This window comes from Andrographis paniculata, unplaced genomic scaffold (genome assembly GCF_009805555.1).
Source record: "Andrographis paniculata isolate CXL003 unplaced genomic scaffold, ASM980555v1 Contig69END, whole genome shotgun sequence".
In the NCBI taxonomy this organism is placed as follows: domain Eukaryota; kingdom Viridiplantae; phylum Streptophyta; class Magnoliopsida; order Lamiales; family Acanthaceae; genus Andrographis; species Andrographis paniculata.
Genome location: NW_026137605.1, coordinates 8,611,278 through 8,632,861, shown reverse-complemented (window position 1 = coordinate 8,632,861; position 21,584 = coordinate 8,611,278). Strand labels below are relative to the sequence as shown.

Below are 21,584 nucleotides of genomic sequence, written 5' to 3'. Positions count from 1 at the left end.
GACGAATCGATGAAGTTAACGTTCTTCGTCGTATGTCCGAGCCGGAGGAAGGATCAAATCTCTCAAAGCTATCGAGGAATCCATCAAAGCCAAGGAAGAGCCTCCAAAGTCGCTCCCAAAGCTTGAAGATGTTCGTCGCGTTCTTCATAAAAGGCGCAAACCAGGCCCTCTTCGATCCAAAAGTCAAAGGGACACGCCGCCAAAAGCGTTATGGAGCACTAAATCTCTCCCTCAAAGATCAAATTCCGTCGGATCATCCAAAGGAGGCATCAATCCGAAGCCGACGATCAAAATCGCCAACATGGATACCAAAGTCCTTCAAAAGCCGGCGAAGTCAAACCGAAGACCAAAATCCCTTCGGATCAAAGAAGCCACCCAAATCCAAATTGGAAAAATGGATCGACCCGGAGAGAGAATCAAAGGATCCGAATAGAGAATAGGACCCGCATTAAATTTAAATACAAATATAATTTGTACAAATTTTGTGTTTATAAAAATATAACACAATTTTTTTGTCTACAGATTTTTGGCACGCCCAGTGGGACATCTCTACCTTTCATCTCTCTTTCCGTCGAATTCTCAAACAATCAATGGCTTCCTACAAAATCAAGACTTCCAATGCTGTGTCGAAAGCTGCTGCTCTAGCCGCCACCGCCAAAGGAGTCGCTGCTACTACATCAAGAACCTCAAGTGCTTCAATGAATGCTGGAGTGATGACACGAAGTATGGCTAAAAGAGTACTGTCATTTTCCGAGGATGCACATCCGAAAATCACAGAGCAAAACTCACTCTATGAGGAGGACGAAAGCTTCAAGAGTACCTCCGCACCGGGCACCCCTCAAGAAGTTGCAACTCGTTCGACCGCATCGAGTTATGCCCCGGTGATGACCACGAACGCTTCAAACATAGAAGACCAACTTGTTGCACTGGCCAAAGTTGTTGAAGGGATGTCTCAACACATGCAGCAACAAGACAATGTCATCGCAAAACTGCTTGCAAAATTGGACAAGCCGGAACCAACCAACCAGAATGCTTCGGAGGCCCAAAATGAAGCAGAAACATCCATGGATCAACGCCACGGTAAAGAAAAAATGGCGGGACCAATGCCGTTTCAAACATCATCTGACTCTTTCATCCATCTATCCCAACTTGACGAGTATATCAAAGGAGCTCTCAAAAGGGAGTTTGAAGGAAGTTCAAGGCCAACAAATATGTATGCCAAGCCTTACACTTCAAGGATCGACGCCCTCAAGATGCCGTTGGGATATCAACCACCAAAGTTCCAACAATTTGATGGCAAAGGCAACCCAAAGCAGCATGTGGCACACTTCATGGAAACATGCAACAACGCTGGGACATACGGCGATCTCTTGGTAAAGCAGTTCGTACGGTCATTAAAAGGCAACGCCTTCGACTGGTATATCGACCTGGAGGCTGGTTCCATCGACAGTTGGGAGCAGTTGGAGTACGAGTTCTTGAACCGGTTCTACAGCACAAAAAGGACCGTCAGTATGACAGAACTCACCAATACTCGTCAATGGAAAGATGAACCAGCAATCGACTACATCAACCGCTGGAGGAGTTTGAGCTTGAACTGCAAAGACCGGTTGTCTGAGGCCTCCGGTATAGAGATGTGCGTCCAAGGAATGCACTGGGGGTTGAAATACATCCTGCAAGGGATCCGACCCCACACTTTCGAAGAACTTGCTACCCGCGCTCATGACATGGAGTTAAGTATGGCTTCAAGCGGGATGCACGGACCACCAGTTCAAGAATCTTCAAAAGCAAAAAGATACGAAAGATATGATGCCGCAAAGAAGGGGAACAACGCCCCTATCAAATCTTTTGGAAAAGAAGCCTTGGCCATAAAAGCGACGACCAAAGCACCTATGAAGATCCAAAGTAAAGAAAAGGAAGTTGCAAGGAAAAGACAATCAACTCAGACAGAAAGACCGCCAAGGCCAACCCTTAAAGAGTTGCAATCCAAAACTTATCCTTTCCTGGATTCTGACGTCTCGGGAATCTTTGACGATCTACTCAGAGAAAACCTCATTGAACTTCCGAATTCAAAAAGACCGGAGGAAGCTGGAAAGGTTGATGACCCAAGATATTGCAAATACCATCGTGTCGTAGGACATCCCATCCATAACTGTTTCATCTTTAAAGACAAAGTCATGGAGTTGGCTCATGAAGGAAAGATCACCCTTGAAGACGATTCTGCTTCTGTTAATGTCACTTCAATCATGTTCGGGTCTCTCGAAGTTGACATAAAAGACAAAGAATCATATTGTCTCACTACCGAGAAAGGTGGCAAGGCGATCAGAGACAAATCGAGTGAAGAATGTGCCACGATAACTTTCACTGATGAAGATTTGGTGTTAGGATCCAAACCCCATAATCGTCCATTACTGGTCATGGGTTATATCCATGAACAAAGGATTAACCGGATATTCTTAGACGGAGGAGCTGCAGTCAATGTCCTTCCTCTATACACATTGCAAAAATTGGGAATACCAGTAGATCAGTTATTCGAGAGTCGTATGACAATACATGGATACAATCAAGAGGGGCAAAGAGCACTTGGCACCATAAGATTGAGACTCTTAATCGATGAAATGGAAACTAACCCTTTGTTCTACGTGATAGACGCAAAGACATCTTTCAACGTTCTTTTGGGAAGACCATGGATACATGAGAATGGTGTAGTTCCATCAACGTGGCACCAATGCTTCAAATACGCTCAAAATGGAGTGACAAAGAAAGTTCTTGGAGACACAAAGCCATATGCAGAAGCCGAGTCACACTTTGCGGATGCCAAATATTTCTCTACAGAAGCAAAAAAATCCAAGGTACATGAAGATGTCAAAGCACCACAACCAAACTTGGGGGCAAAGTTAAGAGATAAAGAAAAAACACCTGCCTCAGGTTCTGCAGACTCATTAATTGAGCCTCTAAAAGATTTGACTCTTCCGAAGACCTCACTCAACCCAATCCCCCCATCGCAGACAAGGAATGGAAAAGAGGAAAAAATAGAGGCTATGCGATTGCAAAAGGACAAAAGCTTTGGCCCAAAAGCCTACAAACTTCTCACAAAAGCTGGATATAATCCAAATGAGGAATCACTGCTGGGAAAGTTACCACCACAGACAACCCAAGGTTCGAGGGCTGGTCTTGGGTACATGCCACAAGCTCCCGTACGCATCGCTATCAAAAGGGCTGCAAATCATCATATCACCGAAAGCGAGACTTTGTCTTCCAATTCACCTCAAAAGGGGAAGAATGCAAGAGTATCGGTTTTCGAGAGGCTAAAACCTTCTGTCTTCACAAGGTTAGGACCAAAGATCAATAAAAAGAAAAACAAGACGAATTCCACATCAACAAAATATGTGGAGATGGATGAAGAAATCAAGAGCCGCTTTCCATCCCGCATGACGCGTCAAACAAAAATGACGATACATTGCGGTAAAGTTTTAAAGGCTAAATGGCAAACCGTTGTCTTCACCAAACCCAAAGAAGATAATGAAGAAAGTGTTGCATCATCCTGCTACATCACTGAAGGGGGAGAAGAAACAATGATTGAAGAAGATGCAGGAAATGCACCCGCCGCGCTCGAAGAAGGTATCAAAGCTGCAGTGGACGAGTTAGAAGAAGTCAACTTGGGAAATGAAGATCACCCAAGACCTGTCTATGTCAACAAAGAGCTGGGTGAGGATGATATGAATGCCTACATCCGACTTCTCAACGAATTCCAAGATGTCTTCGCTTGGTCATATAAAGAAATGCCCGGCTTAGACCCGAAAGTTGCGGTCCACCATCTAGGTGTGAAGAAAGGAGCTCGCTCTGTGAAGCAAGCACAACGAAGATTCCGTCCTGAACTCATCCCTCAAATAGAAAATGAAGTCAACAAACTCATTGAAGTGGGGTTCATCCGGGAAGTCAAATACCCCCAATGGATTTCCAACATCGTGCCTGTAAAGAAAAAGAATGGACAAATCCGAGTTTGTGTGGATTTCCGAGATTTAAACGAAGCATGCCCAAAAGATGATTTTCCTTTACCCATAACTGAATTGATGATTGATGCAACGACAGGACATGAAGCGCTTTCTTTTATGGATGGATCATCTGGATATAACCAAATTCGTATGGCACCTGAAGACGAAGAGTTAACCGCCTTTCGTACACCGAAAGGTATCTACTGTTACAAAGTTATGCCTTTCGGATTGAAAAATGCTGGGGCAACCTACCAAAGAGCAATGCAAAAGATCTTTGATGACATGCTACACAAAAATGTAGAGTGCTATGTTGACGACTTGGTTGTCAAATCCAAGAGAAAAGAAGATCACCTGCAAGACTTAAGAAAGGTTTTTGAAAGGTTGAGGCGCTACCAATTAAAAATGAATCCTCTCAAATGCGCTTTTGGAGTCACCTCCGGAAAATTCCTCGGATTCATTGTCCATAGTCGTGGAATTGAGATTGAACAGGCAAAGATAGATGCCATCACAAAAATGCCTGAGCCTCGTAACATCCACGAGCTAAAAAGCTTACAAGGAAAATTAGCATATATAAGAAGATTTATCTCTAACCTCGCTGGACGATGTCAACCTTTCAGCCGAATCATGAAGAAGGGAGTGCCTTTCCATTGGGATGAAGCATGCAAGAAGGCATTCCAAAGTATCAAAGACTACTTGACAAAACCACCAGTGCTGACAGCCCCAATTCCTGGACATCCGTTGACGCTTTACATCGCTGCACAAGAGCGTTCAGTTGGAGCTTTGTTAGCACAGGAAGCCAATAAAGGGAAAGAAAATGCCCTTTACTACCTCAGCAGAATGATGACACCAAATGAACTAAACTATTCACCGGTGGAAAAGATATGCTTGGCGCTCATCTTCGCCATAAAAAAGTTGAAGCATTACTTCCAAGCGCACACTATCCGGTTGGTGTCCAAAGCAAATCCCTTGAAATATGTCATGTCAAAGCCTGTCCTTTCTGATCGACTCGCGAGGTGGTACCTGCAGCTGCAACAATTCGAAATCATATATGTACCACAGAAAGCTGTAAAAGGACAAATATTGGCTGACTTCCTTGCTGATCATCCCATCCCTGCTGAGTGGGAGTTGTCTGACGACTTCCCTGATGAAGACGCGCTTTTTCTCGAAATCACCCCACCATGGAAAATGTATTTTGACGGCTCATCACACAAAAATGGAGCTGGAGCCGGAGTAATATTTGTCACATCACAAGGAGAAGTCCTTCCATACTCTTTTGCCTTAAAAGAAAAGTGTTCAAATAATGTGGCTGAGTATCAAGCACTCATCCTCGGCCTAAAAATGGCGGTAGATATCAAGCAACGCCAACTTCAAGTATACGGGGATTCCAAGCTGGTTGTAAATCAAATCACTGGAGAGTTTGAAGTGAAGAAACCAGAACTAATGCCTTACTTAAAGTATGCTAAGGCACTCATTGAGTTACTCGGGGATGTCTCTATTGAATATGTCCCAAGGAAAGAGAATGGGCAAGCTGACGCTCTGGCTAAATTGGCATCGACTCTATCCATCCCGGATCAACAGGTGTATATTTCGATACGCAAAGTTTGGGTGGATTCCTGCAAGTATGAAGAAGAAGAATGTGTTGATAAAGAAGTAAATCACCTCATCGAGGTGTTTGAAATTGAAGAAGAAGAAGAAGATTGGCGGCAACCAATATTAGATTTCTTAAAATATGACAAGCTCCCGAGTGACCCGCGCAGACGAGCAGATATCCGAAGAAGAGCTGCACGCTACGCCTACTTCAACGGCATACTCTATCGTCGGTCGTTCGAGAACATGTTCCTTCGATGCCTCGGCAATCATCAAGCCAAACAAGCTATGGAGGAAACTCATGCCGGAATCTGTGGAGCTCATCAAGCTGGCCCAAAGTTACACTTCCGAATAAAGAGGATGGGGTATTATTGGCCAACCATGGTTAAAGACTGTATAGAATTCGCACGGAGCTGCCAACCGTGTCAATTCCATGCTAACTTTATCAATCAACCACCGGAACCATTGCACCCAACTATTGCTTCGTGGCCATTCGATACCTGGGGCATGGACGTTGTAGGACCACTCACAAAGTCGTCCGCTGGACATCTCTATATCTTGGCCGCAACAGACTACTTCTCCAAATGGGCAGAAGCAGTTCCTTTGAAAGAAGTCAAAAAGGAGACGGTAGCTGACTTCATACGAGTCAACATCATTTACCGTTATGGAGTTCCTCGGTGTATCATCACTGATAATGGAAGATCTTTTGCCAATACTCACATCGACAAGCTTTGTGAAAAGTTTGGCTTTCAACAAAAGAAGTCCTCAATGTATTATGCACCGGCAAATGGACTCGCAGAGGCATTCAATAAAACACTTTGTAACTTGCTGAAAAAGGTTGTCTCCAAATCAAAAAGAGATTGGCATGACCGCATCGGTGAAGCTTTGTGGGCCTATCGTACTACATTCCGCACTCCAACACAAGCGACACCATACTCACTTGTATATGGGGTCGAAGCTGTCCTCCCATTGGAAAGACAAATTCCTTCACTAAGGATTGCTCTCCAGGAAGAATTGACGACTGAAGAAAATGTCAGATTAAGACTCGAAGAGCTAGAGGCTCTCGACGAGAAAAGACTACAAGCTCAACAAAGACTGGAGTGTTATCAAGCACGATTGTCTCGAGCTTACAATAAAAAAGTCAAATCACGATCCTTTCAAATTGGGGACTTGGTTCTTGCTGTGAGAAGGCCCATTGTGATCAACTTTCGTTCGGGAAATAAATTTTTATCCAAGTGGGATGGACCCTACGTTGTCACTCAGGTTTACACGAATGGTGCATACAAGTTGACATCTCAAGACGGACTCCGGATAGGGCCAATCAACGGGAGGTTCCTCAAAAGATATTATGCGTGAGACCTTCAAATCAAATCAAGACTCCTTAGCATGAGGATAAACTGCAAAATAACAATAAAAGCAAATTCAAGTTGCTTTGAACTACGTTATGACTTGATCCCTTTACCGGGTACGTAGGCAGCTTGAGATATACCTTCAAGTTCAGTCAAATAAATAAAGAAATAAATAAATAAGTGATAAAGGATTTGGGTGAAAAAAAAAAAATGCTCAAAAAAAAAAAATATATATATATATAAAAAAAAAAAAGAAGAGAGAATTTAAATTTATTGATTGGCAATCAAAATGAAGAGTACAAATTGATCTTAAACATTAAGATTATACAACTCTTCTTTGCTAATATCCAACAACTCTTCTAAGCTTTTTAAGTATTCTTCGTCTTGCGCGGGGACATTCTCTACAGCGGCGAGTTCATCCTTGACTTCAGCAATTTGAATGGTGATATTCTCATTAACTCCTTGACGTCGCTTAATAAGGGAAATATTCTCTCTTTTTTGCTCTTGTAAAGAGCGAAGCTTCACGTCAATATTCTCCACACACCCCTCTAACTCCTTAATAGCTTCGCACTCCTCAACATGCCTCGTCTCAAGGTGCGACAGTCGATCTTTGATCTCGGAAATCTGTTGGTTACGAGCCGCTAAGGATACGGCGTCGATCGAGTCAGAACATGCCTCATCAAAAGATGCAGCGTCATCAAAAAGGGCCTTGACTCGGTCCTCAATATGAGAAATGTCAGAATACTGAAAGCTTTTCATTGATTGGAGCACTACATCAACCTCGTCCTTAATCGAGGAAAGCAAACGAGCTGGTGTCCTCAAAAGCTTACCCCGAAGATCCGACCATACTTTTCCTATATATTCGCGTTGGATCTCTTTCACAAAATTCGCGCCACAGAATTCTGAAACCGCGGGCACAACGGAATGAACAACTATTGGCTTGGTTGGAGCATCCTTTACTTGCTTATTGCAAACACCTCTGCTTTCTCCAATCACCTCAACAATAGAATCTCGGCTCGCCATCTTTTCATCCATACTCGGGATTCTTTGCTCCAACTGAAAAAGGGGATAAAAAAAAAACGGATCATGTCAAAAAAAAAAAAAAAAAAAAAAAAGAGAAAAAAGAGAGATAGAAGTTACCTCTCTCGCGAAATTGCTCGAAGAATGGTGTCGGCTCGAACGAGGACTTGACGGGTTGATGATATGAGGATCTCGACGAGCTCGCTTCCAATGAACATCATGCTCACTACTACTTCGTTCAGAGACAGAGGGTACCGCCCGCTTTGAAGAACCGACATTGTGAGTACTTGAATTTCCATTGTTCCTCTCAGGAACACCCGAGATAAGTAGCGGCATTTTTCGAGCTTTATCCGATGGCTTGGTCTGATCGGTGGTCTTTTGTACCGGCGGGATATACTTATCCAAGAAAGACCCGCAAACTTGAGTCCACCACTTCTTGTATACGTCGGAAGAAAATCCCCTCGGAATCGCAGGAATGCGTGGAAGAATAACTTCGGCTGAAGATTTCAAGTAAGTACTTTGGTGCCAATGTTGATAGCCTTCCTCAAAAGCGCAGCAACGGACGTCTTTCAAAAGAACTCCGGGAATCTCTTGGAAAAAACCAAATTGACGGCAAAAACGGTGGGGACTATACGGCTCCACGAAGCATCGAAATCCATCCCGCAAAGTCAGAAAACAAGAGCGAATGGAGATGAAGTATTCTTGCTCGTAGTCTTCGCGCTTCCCGTCATCAACAAACCGTACGTCGAAATCTTTCGTGATCATGGTGCAAGCCCAACGAAAGTAGTCACCACGTAAAATCTTCCGGCATGCAACATCTGCTCTATACGCACGAGCACTAACAGCCCCGGAGTGCTTCACCATCCCCGGACCACGGATTCCCTTCCATACGCCGTAGTGGGTCTGAAAATACTCAGCGATCCATCCGGTCAAAAAGTGGAGAGGAATTGTCGACCGAACTTTCCCAGGACATGATGAATCTGCGATCTGGTTTAGCCCCTTATAAATACTGGTTAAGACTGGAATGGCCAAGCTTACTGGAAATCCCGACGCTAGGACACTTGCCATCTTGAAAGTCGAAGGACGTATCAAACCAACATCGTCGAGCGGAAGCACAAAGATGCAAAGCCAACAAGAAAGGAACGCTGCGAGGAAAGTCTCCTCAAGGTGCTCCCGTCCAACTTTGAGTTTGGCAAAAGATGACTCCTGCGCCTTCGACCATGGCTCGTGGGCACCAATCTCTCCGGTAGGATTGTAAGTCGCATCAGGCCGAGAAGAACGAGTAGACTCCTTGCCACGACGAATTTGAGGACGCTCGTATTTGACGGTCTTTTCGCACCAAAAAGAAATCCAGTCGGTTGTGCGGACGCCTCGTCGACCTTTGTCACGACTCCGAAGAAGGTGATAGGCATGCAACAGGTATCGGCACGAACGGGGAACCAGCTTCCTATCCTCTTTACTGCCATATAGCTCCTTTGCGCTTGGTACCACCTCTTCGTAAAATGAGCCGAGTATGGGGAGGCCCGCCAAGGACGCCAAGTCACGGAGAGAGATCGACACTTCACCGGCGGCAGTCAAAAGGGTGTTGGTTTTGGGACACCACGCCTCGCAAACGGCCTTGACGATCTCCGGAGAATAGTCGTAGGAGAACAAGGAAGCATAGACCGCATCGTAAATGCATCCTCTCTTTAGTGGAATCTCGCATCGATCCAGCACATCCTCCGCCCATTCCCAATAGCCGGCCACGTACGAAAAGTTGCCATCAAAAGAAGGAAGACCATTCCAAACGCACGCCCCATCCATGATCCGCCGCCCCAAGGTTGGAAGTGGAAGAACATCGTTTGACACGTGTTGATGAAGTGAGGATTGCAAGGTATGCTTTCCGCCAGCGACATTCCGAGACCACGTCTTTGGGAAATTTGGGACCTCCAAGCGAGGGCGAGCAGCTCCGCGTCCTATGAGTGGTGGATGCACCAATAGACGAGTCGCCTTGTCCAGCGGTTGACCTTCAAACTCGCAAATCACCAACTCGGCGTTTCCAGAGGGGGAGGAGACATCCTTGAAGTAAGCCATCTCGTCTACAAAAAAATATATATAAGCAAAGATCAAAAAAAAAAAAAAAAAAAAACAACAACACAAGAGAAATAAGCCTACCCTAGAATGAGAGAAATCAAAATGTGAGAAGTTGAGAATGATAAAGTTCTCTCATGGTGAGGGGTTTATATAGTGTCTAAAAAAAAATTGAGATATGGAAAGACATGTATAAGGGGAGGAAGAAGATAAGGAAATAAAAAAAAAAGGAAGGAAGATAAAAATAAAAACAAAGAATAAAGGAAAGAATATATATATATATATATATGATGTGTATATATATATATAATTTTTTGGCAAAAACGCCATCCAAAAAAAAAAAAAAAAAAAAAAAATTTGCATAAAAAAAATGGCAAAAACGCCATTTACAAAAAAAAAATCCAAAAAAAAAAAAAAAAAAAAATTGCATAAAAAAAATGGCAAAAACGCCATTTACAAAAAAAAATGCAAAAAAAAAAAAAAAAAAAAAAAATGGCAAAAGAAAAAAAAACGCCATTAAAAAAAAAAAAAAAAATTCTTTTTCTATGTTTCGAGACTCGTTCACGCCTTAAACATTTTGCGTCGGCTTAAACAAGTCTCGATGGGGCATTTTGTAGACACTAAAAATATATGTCTAAAATCAATTAAATATCATGTATTTTGGAAGAAAATAAAATTCCAATAAAATAAATATATGGTATTTAATTATGCACATATGTTAATTTTTGTACAATAAATATCAACCATTAATGCAAAATCTGCTTAAAATGGAAGATATCGTACAAATATTACGTGCATAAATAGAGCCATAATAAATTTGGCAGCAAAATAAATTAATCTTGTCAATAAAGGAAGTATATAAATTAATATCTTCCAAACAAGGCAATGATATAAAGATCTTGTCAATAAAGGAAGTATATAAATTAATATCTTCCAAAAAAGGCAATGATATAAAGATTTTGACGAGAAAGGAAGGTGCATAATCAAATCCGTCAAAAATGGAAAACGGCATCCGAGGGAAAAGGAAAGATTATAAAATCTTTCCATCCACGTGGCACCATCCGAAAAGGAAGCCAAGGCCACCCTCCCCTATAAATAGGAGCCTTGGCCAATTCATTTAGACACCGAAGTTCATTTGAAGACTCGCGCAAGGGTAAGTCTCTCTAGACTCTCTGCAATGTTCTTCATTGTTCTTCGTGTCCTTCGAAGCGTTCTTCGTCGAAAAGTCACCGATTTGGACAAATGATCCAATATTGGTTGACGAATCGATGAAGTTAACGTTCTTCGTCGTATGTCCGAGCCGGAGGAAGGATCAAATCTCTCAAAGCTATCGAGGAATCCATCAAAGCCAAGGAAGAGCCTCCAAAGTCGCTCCCAAAGCTTGAAGATGTTCGTCGCGTTCTTCATAAAAGGCGCAAACCAGGCCCTCTTCGATCCAAAAGTCAAAGGGACACGCCGCCAAAAGCGTTATGGAGCACTAAATCTCTCCCTCAAAGATCAAATTCCGTCGGATCATCCAAAGGAGGCATCAATCCGAAGCCGACGATCAAAATCGCCAACATGGATACCAAAGTCCTTCAAAAGCCGGCGAAGTCAAACCGAAGACCAAAATCCCTTCGGATCAAAGAAGCCACCCAAATCCAAATTGGAAAAATGGATCGACCCGGAGAGAGAATCAAAGGATCCGAATAGAGAATAGGACCCGCATTAAATTTAAATACAAATATAATTTGTACAAATTTTGTGTTTATAAAAATATAACACAATTTTTTTGTCTACAATTAGTTATTTGAGTGATATTTTATTATATGAAATATTATATTTTTATTAATAATTAAAAGAGTAGCATGGTAAAGGAATTTGGGAAAAAAAAATGTGGAGTGAACAAACCTTAGTCTCGACTCTCTTATACTCTATAATGTACATGTTGTTTGTGTAGAAGAATATACATTTAGCTTTAGGTGTGTTTATTATAAATGATTAAAGTATATATATTATTTATCCATTCTAATTGCATAATTACTATGAAGTATTAAAGTGTCTTATTACTCCTACCAAAATTCTTTTGTTCTTTTTTTTTTTTTTTTTTGGAGTAAACAATCGAAGACCCAATTCATTTCAAAGGATCGCAAGTGAAGAAGTAGGGATGCAATTCACGATCGTTTTAAAGAAACTAAAAACCAAACTCATCTTCTAAACGATACAGGAAATTCACAAGGCCGGCATGGACATTAGTTATCATAAGCTTTCTTGAGATCGATCTTCGAACTTTTAATTCAAACAATCGAATTGGTTTATTCTAGCGAGCAAACATGTGGATTTAAGACAAGTGAAACGTGTTGTCTTAGCATCGACCACTACACATAATCTAGCAAACATAAAATCTACGGACACAATTGAAGATCCCCGTCAACCATCCAATGATGGTAAGGCGTAGTCTTGAAGAAGCACCAATTTGGCTCGTCCACCATATTCTTCCGGCAATACTTCTTCTCCAATTTCCTCAACAAACTCTCGTCTCTCATCTTCATTCCTCACAATCACAATCTGAAAATAATAATAATAATAATAATAATAATAATAATAATAAGAACGAAATTATAACAAGACCATATTCTTAAACTAAACAAAAAACATGATAGAATATGGTGCCGGCAAGAAATTGACATATATATAGATAGATATGAGGTGTTTATTATGCGACAACACACAATATAACTATAGACAGCACAACATTTATATTGATATACTACAAATACAGAACATACACAATATAACTATAAACAACACAATATTTATATTGATATACAATACATAATATAGTCTCATACAACACATGCTACTACTAGGGGTGTGTTTCTTTGGTAAAAGTTTGAAATTTTTTTATTTGAATTCGATATTAAAATAATATCTAATAAAATATTTTATGAGAGAAAAATTATATATTTTTTCAAAAAATGAAAATAGTAAAATTTGGGGAATTTGTGTTAAATAAATACACTGATTTCAACACAACAAATATATATTCATACAACACACCTATAAATATATGTGTTGTGTTAAATAAAAACGTATATTGTCTGTTTGTTTTATATGTCAATTTTCCCGGTCAGCACTGTAACTACTCTGATATAGATATGAACGAATGATTTAATTTCTACCTTCTGTAAGGTGGCTTTGTCGAGAAACCGTGAAACTAATCTCCAAACGCTAACGAAAAACCACGGCATGTTCAAAATGTAACACTTGGCTAAACGCTCCGGATAATACCCCTACGCAAAATAAAAACAACACTAGTTATAACCCGAAAAAATTCTTCGGAATGCTACAATAAAAGGGTGAGATAGGATCTATCTCTTACTTGCAAGAATTGAAATCCGGTGATCATCCCACGAACATCGACATTCTTGTAGGAAAGCTTGTCGAGATCAAGAATACAAACTATTTTCTCGTTTCCCATCTCTTTGCCTTTAAAGCCACTGATCACATATCGAGACAACAGTGTCATAAGTCCAAAGCAAAAAAAACATTGGATTTTTTCCGCTACTACGATAACAAACCACACATCGCATTGTCTGAAAAATATACCTTGCGATGCTTTTGTCGAGTATGTAAACCACGAATTCTGAGCATATAGAAGAAGTTTCAAATCAGATATATGTGTTTCAAATCAATTTTTGACATTATTAGTCACAAATTTCTCCATCTAACATAAATCACATACAATATCTATTGTTATTCAGAATATTATATCAATAACTTATTTTTACCATAAGAGTACGTCTTTTACAATTTTTTTGCAAATTTATGTACCATATCCTCCCTTATTTCTATCTGAAAATATCGCATTTAACAATAATTTTACATCAAAATATCACAAATATAAAAGCATCATTTTTTTTTCTTTTGAAAATTTAAATTCTCTTTAAAACAAAATGTGTGTTGACTTTGTGTTCATCTACCAAATTTATACCATAAATTACAATAATGTTGTTATTATCATTACTCATTACTTCACCTAGAGGTGGCAAATCGGATCGTCCCGATTTTTTTCATATCGGCCCAGCTGACCCAACAATATTTTGGGCCGGATAGGCATGACCTGGTTTCAATCGATCTTGAAAATTTAGGCCCGAGCACGGTTCGCTTTCAAATCGGGCCGGCTTGTTTAGCCTATTTTATTTTATTTTTGTTTTTGTTTTTTAATTTTTTTAATTTTAAAATAATTTAATAAAATTTTATATGTTAAATGTGATAATTAAACTCATGATCTCATACTTACAATACAAACTAAACCATTAAATTACACATTTATTTTTAACATAAATTTATTTATTAATATATTTTATAAAATTATACTAGTATTAAATTTAAAAATTGGGTTGGACTAGGCACAACCTGCCGTTGATGGACTCGGGTATAGCCCGGTTCATACTCAAGCTGAGCCAAACACGGCCCGAAATTTCTTTAGTATATTTTTTTAGGTCCAAACATAATTTTTTTGTATCAGATTATGATCAAATCTTCGAATTATGTCTATTTGTTGTCGGTTCTATCTTCACTCATACACTATTAATTAAACCAAGTTCTTATTAAAATTCATTTCTAAAATAAATTATTAATAAATTTAACTGGCCATCAAACCACTTGAGCTACGACTCTTTTTATATATAAAAGTAGTTGTGGTAGATAGAAAGATAAAGTTATGTGTTTATCTCTTATGTTTTTTCTTTTTTTAAGAAATGTAGAGTGAATTATAGGATATTATTTGTTAAGAGAAAAAAATAATAATAATAAATAAATAAATGTATTTACTATGAACAACCAAATAAAATAAGAAATAATTATTATACTTACTCTTGAACTGAAGGTGATCCTTGGAAACGAAATGCCTGTGGGTTTTGACGATTATCAGCGGGTGGCCTGACTTGCGTGAAGGCCCCTGGAGATACAGTTTCTCGGAGCCTAATTCATCCTTAATTTCAGACACCAGAATGTTCCCAAGAGGTACGAACGAAGACCGCCATGTCTGCCATTCGACAAACATCTTTGCTGCTTTCTCGATGTTCATCGATCTCGCTATCAAAAATCGCATCAATGTCAGATCCCCAAATTCCTGCAAATCATCCATCCATTGCTGTTATAAGTTGAATTGAATTGAACTGAATTCTAGCTAGCTAGCTGATGAATTGAGGAGTAAATTAATCAAAAGCTCGAATTAATTAATTAATTGATTACCTGAGTTGAAGAAGAACCGAGCTGTGTTCGGACAGATTCCCTCATTTCCGCCACTGCTCGTCGCTGGTTTTCGTCCATTTCCTTACAGCTCAGATCGATCGAATGAATTAATTTGTGAATCGAATATATATGGCTTCAATTCATTGATTCTATTTATAGAATTCGTATATTCCTGAGGTCAATGCCTTGGTTCTTTCAAGCGGCTGATTTTTTTAACGAAATATATAATTATACTTCATGCTTGGGTTTGTTTAAATGTCCCTTTGATCTGATTTTTTTTATAATATCGTGTATTGAAATATTTTTTTAATTATTAATATTTCATTCATATATATATATTATTGATATACCTTGAATCTAATTTGTCACGGGGTCTCGTTTGATATATTCTCTTGGTTTATTTAAATAGATCTGGAATACGAAATTAGTAATTTGTAATTTAGCTGTCTTGAATAAAATATACTCCGTTTTAAAGCTTGTTATTATCTCTACCATAATTTTTTGTGGGAGTAAACAATTGAAGACCCTATTTGTTTCAAAGAATAGCTATAGCAAGTGAAGAAGTTGGGATGCAATTCGCGATCATTTTAAAGAAACTACAAACCAATCATCTTCTAAAAAGTCGCAAGGCGGGCGTGGACATTATCATAAGCTTTCTTGAGATTGACCTTCAAGCTTTAATTCAAACGATCAAATTGGTTTATTGTAGCGAACAAACATATGATTTTAAAACAAGTGAAACGTGTTGTCTTAGCATCGACACCCACGTATAAGAGCGAACATAAAACCTACGGACACAATTGAAGATCCCCATCAGTCATCCAATGGTGGTAAGACATAGTCTTGAAGAAGCACCAATTTGGCCCGTCCACCATATTCTTCCGGCAATACTTCTTCGCCAATTTCCTCGACAAACTCTTGTCTCTCCTCTTCATTCCTCACAATCACAATCTGACAAAACCATCCTTAACATTAACAATTCTAACATGACCATATTCTTAAGAAAACGATATATATATATATATATATATGTGAGTATATAGAAATTGATAGTGCATACTATTAGGCGGTTAGTATACTGAAAAATATATATATATATATAACAACACACAATATAGCTATAGACAACCCACGATTTATATTTACATATTACAAAACAAAAATTGACAATATATAATATAACCCCAGACAATACGTATTATTATTGATTTATAATATACAAAATATATTCATTCACCGCATTTAAGACAATATGCATATGTTGTGTTAAATAAAAGCATGGATTGTCAGTTCATTTTATACGTGCTAGTTGATACTAATTTGCCCCTAGTTATCACGGTAACTGTCCCAATATAGATATCGATAGTGAATTTGGTTTATACCTTCTCTAAGGTAGCTTTGTCGAGAAACTGTGAAATCAATCTCCACGCGCTAACGAAAAACCACGGCATGTCTAGAATGTAACACTTGGCTAAGCGTTCCGGATAATACCCCTATGCATGACGAAGACACGACTAGTTATGCCGCGACAAAAATTCTCGGAATATTGTAAGAAATGGTGAAATAGAATATATCACTTACTTGCAAGAACTGAAATCCCGTGATCATCCCACGAACATCCACATTCTTGTATGAAAGGTTGTTGAGATCAAGAACGGCGACTATTTTCTCGTTTCCTATCTCTTTACTTTTAAACCCACTGGTCAACAGGTAAAAAAAAAAAATAGTCTGAATTTTGAAAATATATATATATATTTATTTTCTTTTTCAAAAATTTCAGATAATAAAAAGATGTGTAGAGACTCAAAAGAAACACATTCTTTCGTTTTTTTCTCAAAGTACGAATGTATGATAACAAACCACATATGGCATTGTATGAAAGATATACCTTGCGATGCTCTTGTCGAGTGTGTAAACCACGAATTCTAAACAGATGGAAGAAGTTTCAAATTAGATACTATATATTCTCAACTCAATTATGACATTATTAGTCACAAATTTTTCTCTTTTATTTTGATTTGTAATATAAAAAATAATATTTTATATTGAATTATTAGCGGTAAATTAAATATATTATATATATTATGTTATTGTATATATATATTATTGCACATATGATATATTTTAATAATATTTATAAAAATTGTATTACCAAAATATTGTTGGTGAACAAACTTTATTTTTTTACTATAAGAGTTAGTCTTGTTTACATTTTTTTTTCAAATTTTGTATCATGTCATTCTATATTTGCTTCGCAACAATATATATATTTTTGTTTATTATATAACAATATATATTACTAAATTTGACAACACTATGTATTAAAAATACTATAAAATTTTATATTTATTTATATAAACATTATTATATCAAATTATAATATAAGGACAAAATTAGATGAAAAGATAAAATTTGATTTTTATCTCTTGTTGTTTTAAGAAAATTATATTTTTTTTCTATCTTAATTTAATATACTATTTTTATTATTTTTTATATCTCATTCAAAAATATTTGTTTTTAATTATAGTAAAATAATCATATTTAAATATCCAAAAATCATTAGCTTTTATGAAAATATTTATTTTATTTATATTTTCAAGCCACAAAAATATTAAAATAATTTGACATACATTCACTAAGTAATAAAATACTATAAATATGAATATATAATATAATAACTTATACTAAATAAAAATTTTAAATGAATCACGAGTCTCCCTATATCCCTAATATGATTTGTTTTGTCTGAGACGCAGTCAAAACAAATTTGCCTTCGGTCATTTCAATTTATATTCGTTTGGCCGGAAAAGAATTTTAAAAAAATAAATATACAAAAATATAAACCTTTTTTATAATAAAAATAATAATAATGTTTTTTAATTAAAAAAATAATAACAATCAAGAAGTGAACATAGATGAGAGAGAAAATACTACTACTAATATTATATTGTAAATATATTATATTTTAAATTAATAAATAAAATAAAATAAAAATCGATACATATATACGTACTCTTGAACTGAAGGTGATCCTTGGGAACGGAATGCCTGTGGATTTTTGCGACAACTATCGGGCGGCCTGACTTGCGTGATAGCCCTTGGAGATAAATTTTTTCTGAGGCTAATTCATCCTCAATTTCAGACACCGGAATGTTCCCAAGAGGTACGAACGAAGACCGCCATGTCTGCCATTCGACAAACATCTTTGCTGCTTTCTCGACATTCATCGATCTCGCTATCAGAAATCGCATCAATGTAAGATCCCCAAATTCCTGCAAATCATCCATCCATTGCTGTAATAAACTGAATTGAATTCTAGCTTGCTGATGAATTGAGTGAGTAAATTAAAAGCCCTAAATTAACTAATCTGTCGAATCGGAATGAATTGAAATCGAATATTTGAATAATTAATTAATCAATTACCTGAGTTGAAGAAGAACCGAGCTGTGTTCGGACAGATCCCCTCATCTCCGACACTGCTCGTCGCTGGTTTTCGTCCATTTTCTTACAGCTCAGCCTCAGCTCGATCGAATTGGGGGAAAATGACGAAATCAGAGCTTAGGAGCAGAGTTCACACAATTAATTTGTGGATCGAATATATATGGCTTCAATATATTCATTGATTCTATTTTTTTGAAAGAAAAAAAAAAAAGTCAGTATATTCCTAAGGTCCATGAATTGGTTCTTACAAGTGGCTGATATTGTAATGACATAATACTGAAAACGATGCTTCAAGTTCATGGTTGTGTTCGTTTGAATGTCCTTGTGATCTGATTTTTTTTTGTGATATCGTTTATTAATTTTTTAAAAAAATTATTAATATTTCATTCATACTTTTTAAAAGTATTCATTTTTATATTTATTTTTTGTTATTTTCGAAAACTATTTTTTTTTAGTTTCTCAATAAGTAATAGATTCTTATATGTTACAAATGTTTTTAAATTTATAATATTTGCAGACAAAAAAAATTCTCTCCTTTCATCTCTAAAATGTATATTTGCTCTTGATAAGCAAATTAATAAATATTAGTTAATACTCCCTCCATCCAATTTCTATTGTCCTAAAATATATTTACACTGATTGTCTTTTTGTTATGAATTGACAAATTTGTCTTTAATTGTAGGGTAAAGATTAAAAGTAATAAATGAATAAAGGATAAAAATGTAAAATTTGTGTTTAAAAAATGAAATAGGAGGATATTAGTTTGTGTGGATGGAGGGAGTAGTATTTAATTATGTAAAGATAAGTGCATCTCCAATGGCGCTAGGTTGGCTTTTATAGGGTGGATTGTCTCCAACGCCAAAAAAATGGACGCCAATTGGCGTTGTTTTACTTTTTTTTAATTTTTTAAATTTTTAAAATTTTAAATTTAATTTTTATTTTTTAAAAATTTTATTTTAAATTATAAAATAAAAAGTTGTTTAAAATAATGGGAAAATTTGAATATTTGAAGAATAATGAAAAATAGAGTTATGATTAAAATAAAATTACTGTAGCAACTGCATATTTGGAGTTAAAAGTGGATAAACCGAGTGGTTGAAGATGGCCTAAATATACACTTACAAGTAGAAATATATAATTATAAATAAATAAAAAGGAGAGGTATTTATGATTAATATGGTCCAAAAAAATAAAAATAAAAAGTAGAGTGTGTTTCTTTTGATAAGTTTTAAAAAAAAAAAGAAATTTAGTTTAAATTTAGTATTAAAATAATCTATAACAAGATATCTTGTGAAAAAAAAAATTATATTTCTTTTGAAAAATATATAGTTTAAATAGTAAAATTTTGGATTTGATTGTTAAATAAACACACCCAAAAACATATAAAAACAAAATAAAAATACACTACGTTATCAAAAAAAATTATAATAATAATTAATATATAATTTTTATTAAACATAGCATAAGATAATAAATATTATTAAAGCTGATGTAGGTAGTATTATTTTCAAAATTAGTTCAATCATTTTAAATTAAATTAAAATAAACAAAATAAAATCATATGATTATATTTTAATTCTATTTAAAACTTGATGATGAACTCGATCCATTGACTTTTTTTTTTTTTACGTGGGAATACGCAATCGTTATCCGAAAGTGCACACTAGGTAAATCTCCGGCCGAACCTAATACCCTGCGAACCAGATCCAACAGAAAAGTCACACTAGGCAAACTATATCGATACATTGACTTTGACTACGCACAAGTGGGACAAAGGTATAAGAGTCTGACACAAGTTAATAATCCAAACTTTAGGGAGAAATTTTATATGAAATTCTTTTTAAAATTAAAAATAGCATGTGTAAGATGTAATATTTTAAATAATTGCTTCGATTACATGTTGATTTCTTAAAAAGTACAATAAAATATTTGAGATAGTATTAATTTTAGGTGCAATAACAGCGCTATGTGAAATTAGAAATATATGTCATTTATATATACAGTACTCTATACAAATATATCTAGTGTTATATAAAAATATATATTTTCTTTTCGTTCAATACAATACTCTTATTTACCATTTTTGTCTGTTCCATAATAATAATTTTATTTGTAAAACTACTATGGCTTTATTATTATTATTATTATTACATCATTGTTACTATTTTTTACACTAATACACTCGCAATGGCAAAAAAAAAATCATTTATCAATATTTTTTACTAAATACCAATATAATATCAATATTTCTTAAATCTATACTTTTGGGAGAAAGTATATGATATTTTATACAAGTATCTGTGGTGTTTTATATTGTGTTGTTAATTTTTCAAATAGCATTTATTTGAGATTTAATAAAGCACTGATAAAAAATTTAAAAGAAGTCAATCAAAAATTCTATAGACACATATTTTAAGCATAATACATGTTATCTTAACTTTTGTTTGATGTTATTTAAACAATTGTTTGTAAAGATTTGAACGATATTATATGAAAATTTTAGCATTATGTTTTAGTTAATGTTGTCCGCAGATGGTCTAATCAACCAACGAACTCCAACGGACAGTTGCTATCCATTTGATTGTAAGTTCAACCAATAAGAGGTGCAATCTAAATGTTACCGAAATTGGATGAATTAGTGAAGATCCAAGTTAGAAACTTCGAAAATACCCTATGGTATTCATTTTTATTTTATTTTTATTTTTTTTTATAATGTGAGAATTCGCAGCTGTTACCCGAAAGTTCACACTTGCTAAACCCAAGAATTTACAATGCATATGTAGGAATTTATGTGTATTTGTTGTCTTGAAGTTGGAGGGCCCCGATGTAGGTGAAATTGGAAGCTGAACTGAGTTAAAAAATTGTTTTGTATTTCGTATTTGCCGTG

At 36.4% G+C, this 21,584-nt stretch overlaps 3 protein-coding genes across 3 annotated transcripts; all 3 read right to left on the bottom strand.

Moving 5' to 3' along the window:
* Nucleotides 1–7,211: 7,211 nt before the first annotated feature.
* LOC127264003 (uncharacterized) lies at nt 7,212–10,021 on the bottom strand. The gene is made up of 2 exons (XM_051293329.1): nt 8,069–10,021; nt 7,212–7,984 (listed from the first exon to the last, which is right to left on the bottom strand). The coding sequence occupies exons 1-2, from the start codon at nt 10,019–10,021 to the stop codon at nt 7,238–7,240; spliced, it is 2,700 nt and encodes an 899-aa protein (XP_051149286.1). The 3' UTR covers nt 7,212–7,237.
* Nucleotides 10,022–12,078: 2,057 nt separating this feature from the next.
* LOC127264114 (uncharacterized) lies at nt 12,079–15,475 on the bottom strand. Its single transcript, XM_051293502.1, has 6 exons — nt 15,257–15,475; nt 14,876–15,134; nt 13,607–13,643; nt 13,380–13,497; nt 13,180–13,290; nt 12,079–12,565 (listed from the first exon to the last, which is right to left on the bottom strand). Exons 1-6 carry the CDS (start codon nt 15,332–15,334, stop codon nt 12,428–12,430), a joined length of 741 nt encoding a protein of 246 aa, XP_051149459.1. The 5' UTR covers nt 15,335–15,475; the 3' UTR covers nt 12,079–12,427.
* Nucleotides 15,476–15,898: 423 nt separating this feature from the next.
* On the bottom strand, nt 15,899–18,887 carry LOC127264113 (sec14 cytosolic factor-like). Its single transcript, XM_051293501.1, has 6 exons — nt 18,680–18,887; nt 18,270–18,528; nt 17,145–17,181; nt 16,838–16,955; nt 16,639–16,749; nt 15,899–16,207 (listed from the first exon to the last, which is right to left on the bottom strand). Exons 1-6 carry the CDS (start codon nt 18,755–18,757, stop codon nt 16,070–16,072), a joined length of 741 nt encoding a protein of 246 aa, XP_051149458.1. The 5' UTR covers nt 18,758–18,887; the 3' UTR covers nt 15,899–16,069.
* Nucleotides 18,888–21,584: the final 2,697 nt, after the last annotated feature.

Excerpts from the sequence above, each read along its gene's own strand:
- LOC127264003 (XM_051293329.1), bottom strand. The coding sequence starts at position 10,021 with ATGGCTTACTTCAAGGATGTCTCCTCCCCCTCTGGAAACGCCGAGTTG. Across the intron at positions 7,985-8,068 it reads CGAGCAATTTCGCGAGAGAG|TTGGAGCAAAGAATCCCGAG; the intron begins GTAACTTCTATC and ends CCCCTTTTTCAG.
- LOC127264113 (XM_051293501.1), bottom strand. The coding sequence starts at position 18,757 with ATGGACGAAAACCAGCGACGAGCAGTGTCGGAGATGAGGGGATCTGTC. Across the intron at positions 18,529-18,679 it reads TCGGTTCTTCTTCAACTCAG|GAATTTGGGGATCTTACATT; the intron begins GTAATTGATTAA and ends GATGATTTGCAG. Across the intron at positions 16,208-16,638 it reads ACAAAGCTACCTTAGAGAAG|ATTGTGATTGTGAGGAATGA; the intron begins GTATAAACCAAA and ends TGGTTTTGTCAG.
- LOC127264114 (XM_051293502.1), bottom strand. The coding sequence starts at position 15,334 with ATGGACGAAAACCAGCGACGAGCAGTGGCGGAAATGAGGGAATCTGTC. Across the intron at positions 13,644-14,875 it reads GGATCACCTTCAGTTCAAGA|AATTCGTGGTTTACATACTC; the intron begins GTAAGTATAATA and ends CTATATGCTCAG. Across the intron at positions 13,291-13,379 it reads CCGGATTTCAATTCTTGCAA|GGGTATTATCCGGAGCGTTT; the intron begins GTAAGAGATAGA and ends TATTTTGCGTAG.